At 48.6% G+C, this 15513-nt stretch overlaps 1 protein-coding gene across 1 annotated transcript in view; it reads left to right on the top strand.

Annotated features, from left to right (window-relative positions):
• GLG1 (golgi glycoprotein 1) overlaps positions 1–15513 on the top strand; it is a 59844-nt gene that overhangs the window by 31239 nt on the left and 13092 nt on the right. The window contains exons 5-12 of the mRNA XM_048958152.1: positions 2495–2698; positions 3215–3286; positions 5854–6037; positions 7341–7555; positions 10427–10548; positions 11255–11356; positions 13329–13482; positions 14804–14941. Of these exons, the coding sequence (XP_048814109.1) occupies positions 2495–2698; positions 3215–3286; positions 5854–6037; positions 7341–7555; positions 10427–10548; positions 11255–11356; positions 13329–13482; positions 14804–14941 (1191 nt within the window). The remainder of the gene's footprint in view (positions 1–2494; positions 2699–3214; positions 3287–5853; positions 6038–7340; positions 7556–10426; positions 10549–11254; positions 11357–13328; positions 13483–14803; positions 14942–15513) is intronic.

Here is a 15513-nt window from a genome sequence, read left to right as displayed (position 1 = left end):
CTTTGACTCCCCCTCCTTTTTTACCTCCCCAAGACCCCTATAGGGCCCTGTGCCCCCCTATAGGACCATGCCACCCCTTGACATCTCCCCCAAGATCCCCCCATTACCCCCATAGGGCCCCGTGCCCCCCCTGTAGCACCATGTCCCCCCCCCACGACCCTCATAGGGCCCTGTAGCCCCCCCGCTATGCTCCCCCCCCTTGCCCCTCCCTGTCCCCCATTGCTGTGTGTGTTTAGCAGACCTCTGCCACTGTCAGGTGATGCAGCATCAATTACAGCATGCATTGGCCAATAATTAAAGCCTTGTAAAACCAGAGCAGCTGTAGCACGCTTCAGTGAGGTGACAAACAGATCCTGCTTGGGTTTTTCTTATGCCTTACGGATTCACAGCAGAGCTGCCATAAGCTGGCAGTCCTTCCCCGTGCTCTGTGCTGGGCTGTGTCCAGTTGGGCTGAGGTTTAGCATTAACCATAATCAAGCTTTGACAGTCAGGTTGCTTCTTTGTGTCCTTAAAATGAGCAGTCAAGCTGAGGCTTCTCCAAACCTTGTTTTTAAGTCCTGCCCATGTTCTTTCCTTGAGCAGCAGCACGGCTGCTTTCGTGTGCTTTTGAAGAAACAGTCAGGAGCTGCTTTAGCTGCATCTCAAGTGGTGACAAAAGTCAGCACAAGTGCTCAGGGCTCAGCTCTGCCTAAAGATGAACCCAGGTGAGTTTAATACATCTCCTGAGCTGTCTCAGCTGGGCTGGGGAGTGCTCCAAGAAGGCACACAGATGCTCAGAGGTAGGAAACAAAGGGGAGGACTGCATCTTTCAAGAGCTGACCCTGTTGATTTGCATGTACCTCTATTCATGGTAAGTCTGGTGTGTTTTAAAATTGCTCTAGTACAGGGTAGCCAGCACTGCACGGTGATCTCCGAAACCAAAACCTGTTTGTAAGCTCATTGCTTATTGTGTCCCCGAAATACAGCATTCAGTATCCTGCATCTGCAAATCAGGTTTCCTTTAGGTGGTTAAAAATAAGTATCTGTTGACCACGCTGAAAGAAAGCTGGAAGCCTCTGCCCTTCCCAGCAGAAGCAGCTTGCCTTGTTCCTTCCTGCTGGCTGGCTGTGGGATGCTGCAGGTGAGCAGGGGGCACAGTGGCCTGCTGCACGTCCCAGCTGAGTGCAGCACTACCAGAGCAGCTTCCAGTGGCTGTTTTCCATAATTTCCCTTTCCCTATTTGTAATTACTGTCCCTGTTCGACCACAGAGCTTTGGGGAATAGGGTTGGTGTTCAGTGTGGTTATGACTAAATATCAGTTGTAAGGAAGGTGGCAGATGTACCCTATAACTAGTATTCCGCAGGTCCCTGTTAGGCCAGTCCTAAAGTGGCTGCTGAGAAATAAGCAGATTTCTTGAGAGGTGCCATCACCTGGCTGGGATGGAGGTTGGCCAGTTCCCATTCAGAGGAGAAAGCAAACAAACACCAGGGCGTTTGCTGTGTGGTTTGGGGGTTTCCTGCTTTTTAAGGAGGAAGCTACTTTTAGCCCTCTTAAACTGGGTTTTGTTTATGACTTTTGATCGGCAGATCCTGCTTGCTCTCCTGGTGTGGCAGAACTGAACCAGGGGTGTCAGCACAGAAAGCTGTGTGGCTTTGGGTGGTCCTGGTTGTGTTTATGGAGACCAGCTTATGTTAAGGAGCTTGGTTGAAGGGAGGCCTGGAGAGATCAGCTCAAGAATCATTCTTGTTTCTAGAGGAGTTGGAGCTGCTGTGAAGGTGTAGGAGTGCAATTCTGAAGCACACAGAGAATATAGCAAAAGAGGAATGGAGCTTTGGTCAGCAATGAACTGCCTTGCCTGGGCCCTCACACAGAGCCCAGCTCTCTGTATGCAGTCACCAGCTGCAGCCCCAGGCCCTGCTGGGCTCGTGGGACGGGGGGTGCAGTGCTGGGACAGGGCTGCTTTGTCTCAGACTTCATCTGCTGCTGAGCACGTTCAAGATTTTAATTCCCTTTGCAGAGGGATTAGCATAGAGAAGCCTACATTTGGTCAGAGTTCCTTTGTGGCCTGTTTAGCATCGCTAATGATCACCACCCAAAGTGAAGGCTTGTCTCAGCATGGAGAAACTTGGGTTTTTCTCTCGCTCAAGTATGTTCTTAGTGTGATGCCCCTGCTTGCCGTTGCCATGGTGCGAAGAGAGCTATGTTGGATGAAAAGTAATTTGGCTGTTTTGGTAAACCGCTCCAAGCAGCGTGACTTAAGTAGTGATAATCTCATTAGGGCACATTAAAACAAACCTGGAGCACCGGAGGGGTCGGCAGCAAGGTGACCATCAGGGTGGTAATGTGTAAGGTGTGTGATAGTGCAGGTGTTCACCGGTGCCTCGTGTCAGCGTGGTGAATACTGGACTTGTGGAGTCTGTCTGTGTGTGATTTTGTTGCTCCATTTCACAGAGCCGCGGGCCGCTTCCTTGTGCAAGCGCTGTGACACCAATGCTCTCTTCTATTTCCATACAGGACGCCCACTCCCAAGGAGAGGTGGTGGCATGCCTGGAAAAAGGGCTGGTTAAAGAGGCGGAGGAGAACGATCCTCGTGTCCAGGTTTCTGATCAGTGTAAGAAGGCCATCCTTCGCGTAGCGGAGCTCTCTTCAGATGATTTCCACTTGGATCGCCACCTCTACTTTGCTTGCCGAGACGACAGGGAGCGATTCTGTGAGAATGTGAGTTGTCCTCTCACCTCCCTTCTTGCAGTAATCTATTAAAAATGAAATAGAAAACCACGTTGGGAAGGGGAATGGAACGGTAGAGTGGAGCCCAAGACTGCAACACTGAGAACTGGCACTTTGTAGCTGTCCCTTCCCAATAAATGTGGAATTGAGTTCAGTCACCCAACAGAAAAGTATCATTTCTAGTGGGTTAATGGGCTGAATTGGCTTACGTGGTTGAGTGGGTATCAGCTGGTGTGAAAGGGAGAGGAGCTGCTCAGATGGGGAGGAGGAGGCAAAGGTAAGCGTGTTCAGTTTGTGTTGGCTCTTATCTGCTGATGGGCCGCTTGCTGAATGTGACTGGATTTAAAAAATGCACACTGTGGTACAGAAGCTATTGCTGTTGTTTGAAGTATTAACTTGAATATATTTCTAGTTTGAAAACGAAATCCCTTCTGGGGTAGTTTAGCCTGCTTGTTAAGCATTAGGCATCTTATCTTTAATGGCAAATGTTGCTGTTCTGCTTCACAGACTCAGGCTGGGGAAGGCCGAGTTTACAAGTGCCTCTTTAATCACAAGTTTGAAGAATCAATGAGTGAGAAGGTGGGTATCTGCCTTGCTGAGAGGAATCCTTAATGCAAAAGTCACTGGGTTGTTCATCAGTTCAAACCGCCTCATTCTTTTGCAGCACTGAGGAAAATCCATCATTTACATGGTCAGACAGCTGGCTGCTTTAACAGATGTGCTTGTGCTTCCAGCTACGTGCTGGTAGCTTAATTGCATCCAAGTAACAGCCTTTAAAGTTGAAGGTTTTAAATACATCAAAGCTTTTGAGTGGGTAGTTTGGGGAGGCAGGCTTGGTACTGGGGTGGTAGCATTGTGACTGTGGTGCAAGTAGGAGTGGCCTCATGCTGGGTGTCAGCTTGATATGTCAGAGAATGGTTTGGGTTGGAAAGGACCTTTAAGGTATCTCTTCCAACCCCCCTGCTAAAGGCAGGGACACCTCCCTCCAGAACAGGTTGCTCACAGCCCCATCCAGCCTGGCCTTGAGTGCTTGCAGGGAGGGGGCATCCACAGCCTCACTGTTCCAGTGCCTCACCACCCCCACAGTGAAGAATTTCTTATTAATGTCTAGTCTAATTCTACCCTCTTCCAGTTTAAAACCATTTATACTTTGTCCTCTCCCTACATGCCCTTATAAAAAGTCCCTCCCCAGCTTTCCTGGAGGCCCCTTCAGGTACTGGAAGGCCACTCTCACGTCCCCCTGGAGCCTTTTGTTCCTTCTCCAGACTGAAGAGCCCCAGCTCTCTCAGCCTGTCCTTGTAGGTGACATCAGTTGCTCTTCCTTTATCCACTGATGCTGTAACTCCATCACAAAGACCACTGAGTTTTGTCAGGCGTGACTCGCCCTTGGTGAAGCCGTGTCGGTTTCCACCAGTCCCCTTATCTGCATTTTCCACATGCCTCAGTAGGGCCTGGCCTGGCCTGGAGTTCCCTGGATCTTCTTTTTCCTCCCTTCTTGGCGAGGCCTTCTTGTACATCACAATGTACAGATCAGAAACGGCGTCCAGATGTCCCAGCACAGGACAGTCTGTGCTTTGCTTTCTAAAGCCTTGAAACCAAAAATCTTGAGCAGGAAGTAGCAAGTTACATGGGAAGGACACATGGTTGTTGCTGGCATTTTCCTTGTGCTAATCATGAGGGTGTGCTTTTCAACAGCAAATAAAAGCAGTTCTGAAAGTCTGTCCCTGAAAGGAGTTTGTTTGCAGCTGTATTAATGCAGGTGCTTTGGGAAGGTGGTAATGCCTTCAGTCACTTGAGGAGCATCGTTGTAGCAGTTGGAATTAAATGGGGTGATATCAACTGTCTGAAAGGGTACAGAGATGGGTGTCTGCAAGGCCTTCTCCAGAAGCTGTGCTGGAGGAGCACCGTGCTGAGGCCCTGGGGGGATCAGGCTCATTTCCTTTCCTTTAAATGCATTAGCTATATGAAAGCTTAGCTCCAATTAGTGAATTCAGAACTGAGGGAGTCATCCCTGAGGGCTCAAAACAAAACTTCATTTTCTACAAACACGCTGCTGAAATGGACTGCTATCTTTGCTCAGCCTGTTTTTACAGAGACAGTGCTGTTTTTGCAGGGACTGGTAAGCTGCCTGACCCTTGTCAGGTTCAAATACAAAGTGTTGAGAGGTCAGACAAAGCCACGGCTTTGGTAGGGATGTGCTGAGGGTGCAATTTGCAGGGCACCAGCCTTGGAGAAGAGGGGTTCTGTGAATTCACACCTCTGTGCATCCACAGCTTCAAGTCTCTCTGCTCCCAAGGCCCTGGGCACGGCATGGAGCATGAAGGAGAGGATGGGATAATGTCACAGTGGGACTTCTAGGTTGTGGAGCAGGTATGGGAAGAAGGGGAGAAAAGGCAGAAAAAAAAAAGTAATGCAACAAAGGGAAGAGAGCTGCAGGGTTTTTCCTGTTCCTCTGAGATTGCTGCCCATTTTCTCCCCTACACATGTGGCTTTCCTTCTTTTCAAGTAGTCTGAGAACTGAGAAATTAGCCCAGGGTAGTCTAAATTATCTGCTACTCTCAGATTTAACATACATGCAATTGAAACAAAAGTTAGGAAGCAGAGCAGTGTTTTTACAGGCCCTTTTTGGAGTGGATCCTCAAGGGAATGGGTTTGGCCCTAGCACGTCCTTGTGAGTTTCTGTGGCTAGAAGTTCACAGACCCTGAGGATACCCCACTTGGATGGCAGTATGGGGATCAGGTGTGTACCAGTGCTGCCATCTGATTGCTGTGCTGCAGAGCAAACCCACAGCACACGCTGTCTGCAGATGTGATGGGGAAGAGTTGCTTCTTGAGGGCATGGGGTGAGCGCGCCCCAGCACTGGGATAAATGTCAGCAACTCATCTTAGGTGCTGAGGATGAGTCATGTTCAGCCATCCCCCTCCACAAAAGCTGATGAACGTGCAGTTCTCTGCAATCTGCTTTTGAAACCTTTGGTCTGTTGACCTCAGTGTGGATTGTTAGCTGTATCACTTCTGTAGGAAAAGACAGATTTAACCACTGTCCAGCTCGAGAACCTCGGGCTTTGTTTAAAACACATCTAACAGCAGATCCAGCTCTGCCATGAGCACATGGAAGCTAATTGCCATCCTGGTGTCTCCTGCAGTGCCGTGACGCGCTGACGACGCGCCAGAAGCTGATTGCCCAGGACTACAAAGTCAGCTACTCGCTGGCCAAGTCCTGTAAGAGCGACCTGAAGAAATACCGCTGCAACGTGGAGAACCTGCCCCGCTCCCGGGAAGCCAGGCTCTCCTACCTGCTGATGTGCCTGGAGTCTGCTGTGCACAGAGGTACGTGGGCTTCATTGGAGAGGTACGACTTGCTCGGCTGCTGACTTCAAGTTTCTGTTGGACATTTGAGCCAGAGCGTATTTATGGTCACCTTTTCCAGGTAACCTTCGGTCTGACTTCGTTTGAAAGGCAGCTTTCCTCCTTGTGTGCTTCTGTCTGTCAGTGGTGTTTTGAAGATTAGAATAGCTGAAACAACCTCTGACACTGACTGTTGTTTGGGCAAGGAGTTCAAAATGCAAAATAGCAAAACCCACTTGGACCACTGATGTGTAATTACAGATCCTTCTATTCGCAGTTATCCAAACAGCCTTTTTTCCTCCTTTGTAGTAAGCATTAACAATGCTAGTTTAACACACAGAATAGGCAACTTGTTTATTTGATGGAGATGTTCTCTCAGTCCTATGCGTCTTGTAAGTTATATTCTTCCTCTCCGCTTCAGTAGCTGGAGTAAATGTCTTAACAAAAGCTAGGTAATAGGTGCAGGAGCTATCTGGAATGAAGCTAAGTGTGAGAACATTCTTTTTATGCACTGAGGTCAGCACTGAGCTGGGGAAGTCTTAACACCACTGACTCCACTGCAGGTGTAAGAGAGCCCTGTGCAGCAGAACCATGTTGAAAGTTCCCTGTGAAACTGCCATAATGCATCAAGTGGGCATGCTGTGTCCTCTGCATCTGCTCTGAGGAACTGTTTTTCCCCTTGGTGTTCAGCTGGTGGCTTATGATTCAGCAGCAGGTCTGCATGCTGCAGGGCCTCTGGCAGAGAGGGAAGAGCTGCTGTAAGGCTGCAAGCAATCTGTGCATTTGTGACTCGGAATAACTTGTCAGTTCTGATTGATGTGGAAATGTGTGCTGCTCTGGGAAGAGTTTTCTTCCTTACCCTGCAGTAGGGCAGGAGCTTTCCTGAATGACCGCTCTGGGGTTGTTGACTTCTGCTTTCACAGCAGACAGGTTCTGCAGCGTGGCTCACACTTGAAGCACGGCTTAGGAGGAGCACTCTATTGCACACTGCTCCATGGACTTGTGTGATATTGCCTGTAAGCCAGTGTTGCAGCGTAGGACCTCCAGTGCATGGGGTGGTGTAGATGGATGAATAGGTTTGGAGGGGCACAGAACAAAATCCATCGCGTTCCTTTTGACTTCCAAACAATCCATCTACATGGGATTACAGAAGAGCTTATAGCAGACATAAGCATCTTAAAAGATAGGTTTCTATGCTGCGCTTTGGTCCCTGTTCTTTCAAACTCAAATCAAGAATCCTGGCCAAGAAACATTAGCACTGAACCACAGTCTCCTCTTGTCCTAGGTCGGCAGGTGAGCAGCGAGTGCCAGGGAGAGATGCTGGACTACCGACGCATGCTCATGGAAGACTTCTCCCTGAGCCCAGAAATCATCCTGAGCTGCCGTGGGGAGATTGAGCACCACTGCTCCGGGCTGCACCGCAAGGGCCGCACTCTGCACTGCCTGATGAAAGTCGTGCGTGGAGAGAAGGGCAACGTGGGGCCCAACTGCCAGCAGGCGGTGAGACGCTCTTCTGCCTCTGCAATCCTGAGCTGCTGGGTTGGTAGAGCTCTGGCAGGCAGCGATTTGTCTGCTGATGTTCTGCATGGCCACAGAGATTGTGCTGCAGGCAATCCAGCTCTGCTGGGCACCGCTGAGTGCTGGAGGCAGTTGTGTAATTGCCGTGGGATGAAGTATCACTTGCTGTCTCACAGCACGCTTGTAATGCTTTCTTATTTTTTTGCCCCTCAGAAAATACATTTTGAGTTGCGTTGCTCTGGATTTTGTATTTGAACTCCAGCAGTTCTTGAGTCCTGGATCCTTGTCCTGGATGTAAGATGTAGGGAAGCTTTTTAAGTTTTAGGATCATGGTATCACTAAGGTTGGAAAAGAGCTCTCAAATCTCCAAGCCCAACCCAGCCCACCCCCACCGTGCCCACTGCCCACGTCCCTCAGTGCCACATCCCCACAGCTCTGGGACACCCCCAGGGACCGTGACTCCCCCCATCCCTGGGCAGCTGTGCCACTGCATCACTGCTCTGGGGGAGCAGAAATTGTTCCTAATATCCAACCTGATCCTCCCCTGGTGCAACATAAGGCCATCACTACTCATCCTTGTTCTAAAGCATCCCTTCTCTTTTCTGTTCCTTTCGTGCTCTAACCCTGGAAGTGCACCAGAATCATCTCCGTGCAGGCTGCCACTTCTTCTGTTGTTGCCATTTTGCTCAGCTTGAGTGATGGACGTGGCAGTTCAGGGACAGGCACAGTGTGCTGCTGCATGGCAGTGTGGCTGCAGCCACTGAAACAAAGGATCGTTCCTCTCCAAAATACCTTTTTGAAATGAGGTTGATTCTTTTGCCTTTTTTAAACTTTAATTTTGGCCCAGATGCGTCCTGTTTGAAAGCAGTTATTTAATGCTTGTTCTAGCTCATTAGTGCTGCTTCATGTGATATTATGTTTTTAGTACTTAATCCTGTTTTTAATGGCCCTTCAGCTGATGTATGTGAGATGAGCCTGGAAAAGTGGCATCGATGCAAAGCTGCTGAAGGAGTGCTACTGCTGATGCAGGAATTTGGGGAGATGCGTGTCCTTGACCTCCTGCAGTACATGGAACCTCTGTAGTCCATTTTCACTGTAAATGTAGCTTAAAACCCGGGGTCAGGATGTTGCAAGTCTGCATATGTTCTCATAAAATGATAGGTGGTTTCCATATTTTCTGGGGAAAAACAGTGTGGAAATCTAATGGTATTTTTTTTTTTCCTAGTTCCCTTAAAATTAGACCACAGCTCTTGTATCTGTACAGTCAGTTAATGCAGCAGCAGGGCTTGGTAGTGACTCCCCCTGAAGTTCAGCCGTGTGTTCTGGTCTCTGCCAGTGACAACATGAGCAAATTGAATGCCGACTTTATAAAATACGATTTAGTTTTGATTTACTGCGTTGAAATGAGCTTCCTGCTTTTACTTTTTTTCTGCTTAATCTCATAAGGAAGAGAAAGCAGTCCCGGGTCTGTCTGTAGATATTGGCAGAGTGAAAACCTTGTCCCAGTGCTTTCGGTAGTGTCATTAGGAGCACTGATAATGCAATTTAATTCTTTCATAGAATCATTAGGGTTGGAAGAGACCAATCCCCAGGGCCAACCCCGGCTCAACCCACCGTGCCCATTGACTTTCAGTGCTGCATCCCATAGGTCTTGGACACCTCCAGGGATGGGGGCTCTGTGGCCTTCCCTTTGCAGCAGCTCTTGTGCAAGGAGGTTACGCAGAAGGGTGCCTGTGAATGAGGATGCTGGGATGGGTCTCTAAAAAAAGAGAGAGTAAAACCAGTGCTGCCCATCAACAAGGTACTGTCAGTAATGTGTGGTAGGAAGAAGACATTCAAACATGGGAAGATCCAAGAAGGGCTGAGTTCAGGCTGACATGCCTGATTAAGGAGTGAAAGGTCTTGGCCTCTGACATAATTAAAGTTTTAGCACCCATGCCCAGGCCTCTTACACCTGATAGCACCAAAAACACCGAGGCAGCAGGAAGATGCTTTCCTGTGTAGTGCTCTGACCAGTGTGCTTAATCTGCCTGTAAGCAAATGTCAGCTTGGAGGGCTTATTCACCCATTCATCCTTGAGGGAGTAATTCCCATGATCATACATGATCCTGCTCTGTGTAACACCTGGCACAGTGATCCCAGCTGCCTGCATCCCCAGGCTGAGGCTGGGCATAATTAGCTTCAGCCCAGGAAATGCCGTGTTCCTCCCAGGCTCTGTCTTGATCATTAAGCTACCTACTGGATAAATAGCCCTAGCTTTCATTTTCTCTGGTTCTCTGATGCTTTTTCTCCCCCTGTGCTTTGTGATGCTAGGGCTGGTGCCCCCTATAAGTGTGCAGGCTGGTGTTTAGGTGCAAGCTTTGAAGGATGGAGGATAAAACTGTGAGCGTGCTTTTGATTTAGCTGGGCTGAGGACCGGTGACAAGAATCATTAAGTGTCAAGGTGGTCGCAGCGCAGCCCATTTGATATTGGTGTGCAGTTGCATTCTAAGCAAGCTCCTTTTTGTGCTCCCAGTTTGTCACCTACAAACGTTTGCCTGTAGAACAGCAACATAAGGAGCTCTGGGGCTGTTTAGTCTCTGGTGTGAAACACGTGGGGCTGAGTATGACCTAGAGTGTGGAAGGCTGCCTCTTCCGCACTACCAGTGGGTGGAGTAGTGCGTTTGAGTTCCCACCTCTCCCTCCAGCAAATGCTTCCCAAATTCATGTTTGGAGGCTTGAAGAGGACCCCTGCAGAGGGACTGCAGCATGGGGCAGCAGATGACGCTTTATCCTGTGTTTCAGTGGGGCTCCTGGATCTTCTCCATGTGTGTATGTGTATGTTTAGTTTTCTCTATGATTTCTTTCTTCCAGCTCCAAACACTGATCCAAGAGACGGACCCCGGTGCCGATTATCGCATTGACAGAGCCCTGAATGAGGCCTGTGAATCCGTCATACAGACTGCCTGCAAGCACATACGCTCTGGGGATCCCATGTAGGTGCCTCTCTCTTCCTGCTGGGTTATAACAAGCCTTGAAAGGGCTGCTTAACCAAGCAAGCCTGTGCTGCACAGGTTGACGTCTCCTGTGTCTTCAGGTCTGATGTACTGTCTCCTGAGCTAGGCTTTGCATTAAACATTCCTTCTGATTTTGTCATGTCTCAGATTGGCTGAGATAATTAAAAGGGTGGAATTGGAGGGCATAAATATGGTGTGTTGATGTTTGTCCTCTTTGTGAAAGAGAAGAAAGATAATCTTTGCTGTGTTAGAATGGCTTAGGTACAGTTGGTTGGGAAGCCTGATTTGGCAGCGCTGACTGTTAGAAGGAGGCCCAGTCTCTTCCTTACTGCAGTGGCAATGCTCAGTCATGGCTTGAAGCAGTGATGGAGCACCTGGTGGGAAGGCAGGGCCAACCCAGGGGAGTTTTGGTGCGAGCAGTGCACCTGAGTGACTGGAAGGGGTAGAGCCAGGATCCACCTCTTCCCAGCCCTCATTTTAGGGTTGGCAGTGGAGGTGAGGGCATCTCTAGCTGGAGATCCCTGCCTGAGGCCTTCCAAAGGTAAGCAGCTCTTTTCCTTCATTTCTGCATCCATGTCTGCTGCATTTGGGCTTGTTCTCATTCCATTGTAGCCAAAGACTTCACCACTCTGCTATTATCATTGCCTTATAGCATTACACTTACCTTTTCTCCTTCTGGTTTCAGGATTCTGTCCTGCCTGATGGAGCACCTGTATACGGAGAAGATGGTGGAGGACTGTGAGCATCGGCTCCTGGAGCTCCAGTATTTCATCTCTCGTGACTGGAAGTGAGTACTGTAAAACAAGGTTTATCCTCACTTGATGCTTGTATTTAGTGTCTGTATGCGTTAGTAACTCCTTGCCAGACTTGCATAGCCTTGCTCAGAGGAAGGAGAACTGCCAAACATTCCAGATATGGGGGGCTTTTGTGCCCATCTAGAACAGGAGAAGCAGCAGCATGTTAGAACAGCAGTTTGCTGTTTTTAACTTAAATCAGGTGTTCACATAAAAAGAATGATACAACCCGAAGAGGATTCTCTAGCTTTGAGCTCTGAAATTCAATGCATCTTTATTTAAAAGAACTTTCTCTGGCCACCGTGAATCTGAAGGTCACTTTCTGTATAGATGGCAGCCAGTTTTATCTGCTGTGAGCCTACAAAAAGGGAGTTATGAGAACAGAGTGTTAAGATCTATAAACAGCTGCTGTGGTGGGAGGTTCCCTGCTCCTCTTTCTGCCTTGCTTTGGGTCCCCTGGGTGTGATGGCTGCCTGTGGAGCGATGTAATTCCCTCTGGAGCACAACTTTACCTGTTTCTTCATGAAAACATGGCAGTGCTTTGTTTGAAACATCTGCAAAGCCTGTTGTGCCTGGGTGGGTTGAGGTGACTGGGAGTGAGGTGTACGTTAAGGCCAAGGTGACTGGGAGTGAGGTATGCATTCGTTAAACACAAAAGCTGAGGAAAGAATAAATAAATGCTTGGCTTTCCTTGATCAGGAGGTGAAGGAGTTGAATTCACCAGGTGGAACTGCTGCAGGAAATGGGCCTCCGTTGCTGCAAAGGGTACCTAAATGGGATTTACCTAAATGGGATGTTAAGAAAATCTGACACCCAGCTGTACCTGTGGGCAGCATTGCCAGCAGTTGAAAGCTGATAAGCACTGTGAATTTTCTCCATCCAAAATGCACAAGGTTTCCTGGACCGCAGAATTTATGGCTTTGTGCCTGCTTGCTATTGACCTTGATGGCTGCCTCCATAGATAGATAGGAATACTTAATTTTTTTTCCTGTTTTTCCCATCATTGCTGGTTCTCGTGCTTCTGCCACATTTCCAGCAGATAATTTATTGAGTCAAACAGGAGAAAGAAGGGAAGTGGAGTATTTACGTTTTCCTGGGAGTAAAGATAATTCTAATTCCTCTTGTAGGCAGAGCATCATTGGCTCCCCTTTCTCATTTACCCACTGAAGCTGGCTCAGATAAACAGTTTTATTCCATGCCTAATATAGATGTACAGTAAGCAAACCATCATGTTTTTATTCTACTGTATTGTTTTGTGTAATTTGGTTCAGCGATGTAACTTGATGTTTGCCTTCTGAAGTGCTGGAAGAATCTGGAGCTCCCCTTTTGGGAAGCTGGGCCTCTCTCTCCCTTAACCTTAATGTCATTAGACACTGTCTTCAGAAATCTGCTCATGCAGTCCTCTCATGTGTAAAAGTAAAGGATGCTGAGTCTTCAGTTTGCTCAACTCCACAGCAGACAATTAACTGAACACAGGTGCTTATGAAACTAGTTTCAAAATTGGATTGGTTTGGATGGGCAGCCCTGGGAGCAGATCTGGGGTTGGTGGCCGTGCCTGTGGCAGGGGGTTGGAACTTGGTGGTCCCTGGGGTCCCTTCCAACCCAAGCCATTCTATGATTGAGTATGAAGCATGTATGAGATGGGTATGGGCCTGCTTTTGTGCTGCTGCAGCACATCAAGGAGACGATTGCTTTTCTCGTGTTCTTTGGCTGGCATGCTGTGGGAGAGAATAGGAGGTGCTTCAGGAAGCACAGAGGGTTTGATCTGTAATTAAAGGCCTTTCTGCAGGATTAGGGAATTGATTCTAACCGGAGCGAGCGGCGTTCTGCTGTTCAGACAGTGATGTTCCAGCCTTTGAAACTCGTAATGGATTTTTTTCCCCCTCGAAAGCATTTCGGAATACAACACCACAGGTTTGAGCGTGGAGGAAATAGCAGTGTGAGTGATGCTCTCTGTGTCTGCAGGTTGGATGTGGTCCTGTACCGAAAGTGCCAGGGCGACGCCTCCCGCCTCTGCCATACCCATGGCTGGAATGAGACCAGTGAGCTGATGCCCCCTGGGGCTGTGTTCTCCTGTTTGTACAGGCATGCCTACCGCACAGAGGAGCAGGGACGGAGGGTGAGTGCTGGTGTGCAGCTCGCTGCTGCTCCACCTGACATGTGCTGGCCGTGGCGTGCTGCAAGAACTCCCGAATCCTTGTTGGAAGGATTTAGCTTGGGTGCTGCACCAGGTCAGGTGTCCAGCTCCTTGAGCGTGCCCTGTAGGGCTGTGTTCCTGTTCTGAGAAGGCAGAATGACTGTGTGAAGATGTGACGATTGCCCACTCCCTGCATGTATCCGTGCACATGCAGGGCAAGTCCTCCTTCTGCTCTTTCCAGAGTGCAGTGTGATTCCTTACAGATAGCTAGCGTAGCTACAGAACTGGTTTCATGCTGAAGGGCTTTCTGAGCCTAGCTGTCTTAAGCTGTTTCTAATTGAATTTTGAATTGAATGCAGCTTTGGATTATAGTCCCTTAAATTCTTCCTATTGATGCAAAACACGCTTTCAGTTCTTTGGAGCATGCTCTGCTGGTCGACGTGCTTTTGCTGCCTCTAGAGAAGACAGTAGGGATCTGACTTGCTGCCCTGCAGTCTGAAGATGTGCCATAATCACATCTGTTGGGTTCAGAGGTGCTCTTTTCAATTTTGCTGCCCTCTTGTGCCTCTGTTGAGGCATTCCTTTGATGTCAGCTGGGTGCTCGCATCCTATGCTGCCACTGTGCTGTACACAGCTCCTCTGAGCCGGTGGGATTACACAGCAGGTTGGCTTAAAAAGGAATTTTGCAGTTGGATGTACGAGGTCTGTGGTGGCAGAGGCCAGCTATTGACTGGCAGTGTCATCTCTCTTTTAGGAATATCTTCTTTAAATGCAGTTGCTCACTGTGCTGAGTGGAGACTTTCTATTTCCATTTTTATGTTAGGACTGGCCAAAAAAAATCAATAGCCGCTCTGTCTCTAATATTGAAGAGAGAAAAGGCTTTTAACTCTTTATTTATTCATTAGAAGATGGGCTGGGGAGCAGCTGTCATTTTGAAAGTTCATGTTAAAATCAAACTTACCAGAGGTTGCATCCATACTTTTTTTGCAGCGCTGGGTAGGGCGCTCTGGGAGGGAAGTGTGTGAAGTTTTAAGCTCCAAACAGCACACTGCAGTTCTGCCAAGCACGGTACCAATACCCCTTGGTTTCCTACATTTGGTCTCTTCCTCAGCCTTGATGAATGTCAGCTCTGCTGTGCTGCAGCGGGCGCTGCTGGAAAGAATTTGTAGCTGGGCTTTGTTGCCTCATTCTGGGCTTCTGGTTTTGGTTTTGAACCATCCTTTCTTCCCTGTGGGCTTGGAGTGATGCAGCACGCAGTCAGAGAGCCAAAACGTGCGCTGAGTGCTCTTTGCCCTCTTTGCAGCTATCACGGGAGTGCAGAGCAGAGGTGCAGCGGATCCTCCACCAGCGTGCCATGGATGTGAAGCTGGACCCGGCCCTGCAGGACAAGTGCATGATCGACCTGGGGAAGTGGTGCAGTGAAAAAACAGAGACGGGGCAGGTACTGTACACGGAGCAACCCTGCTCTGTTTGCAAAGCTGGATGGGTGGGAAGGGCACAAAAGGGGGAAATGCAGGAACTTTGTGTGGCTGGTTATCTCTTTAGAGCCAAGAGTGTATTAAAAATGCATGCAGCTTGAAATGGAATCTACCCTAGCCTGGGGCTGAGTCCTGTGAAGAAGCTTTGCGCTGTGGGTTCAAACGTTGAGTGGAACAAAATGAGGCCAGGGGATAGTTAACAGAAAGAACTTTATAGAAGCAACCCCACCCTGACTCTTATTTGTAATATTCTATTACAAGCTTGACATTTCCCACATAAACTTTATCCTATTCCCATCTGGCAAATACTGACATACTTCCTGTGTTTATACAGAGCTGAGCTAACATCTGCTGCTCTTTTAACTAAGTTTCAACAAATACTTTCATGTTAAATTGTTCTGCCCTAGCATGGCTGGAGGGAAGGAGCCATTCAGCAGCAGATGCCATAGAGCATAGGCCTTTGTCTTCCTGTCACAGATGGGTAATTAACCCCTCATTGAGGTTATTCCAAGGGCACTTGAAATGTGATATTCCA

The sequence above is a fragment of the Lagopus muta genome, chromosome 12 (assembly GCF_023343835.1).
Source record: "Lagopus muta isolate bLagMut1 chromosome 12, bLagMut1 primary, whole genome shotgun sequence".
In the NCBI taxonomy this organism is placed as follows: Eukaryota; Metazoa; Chordata; class Aves; order Galliformes; family Phasianidae; genus Lagopus; species Lagopus muta.
This window is presented reverse-complemented; position numbering and strand designations above follow the sequence as displayed.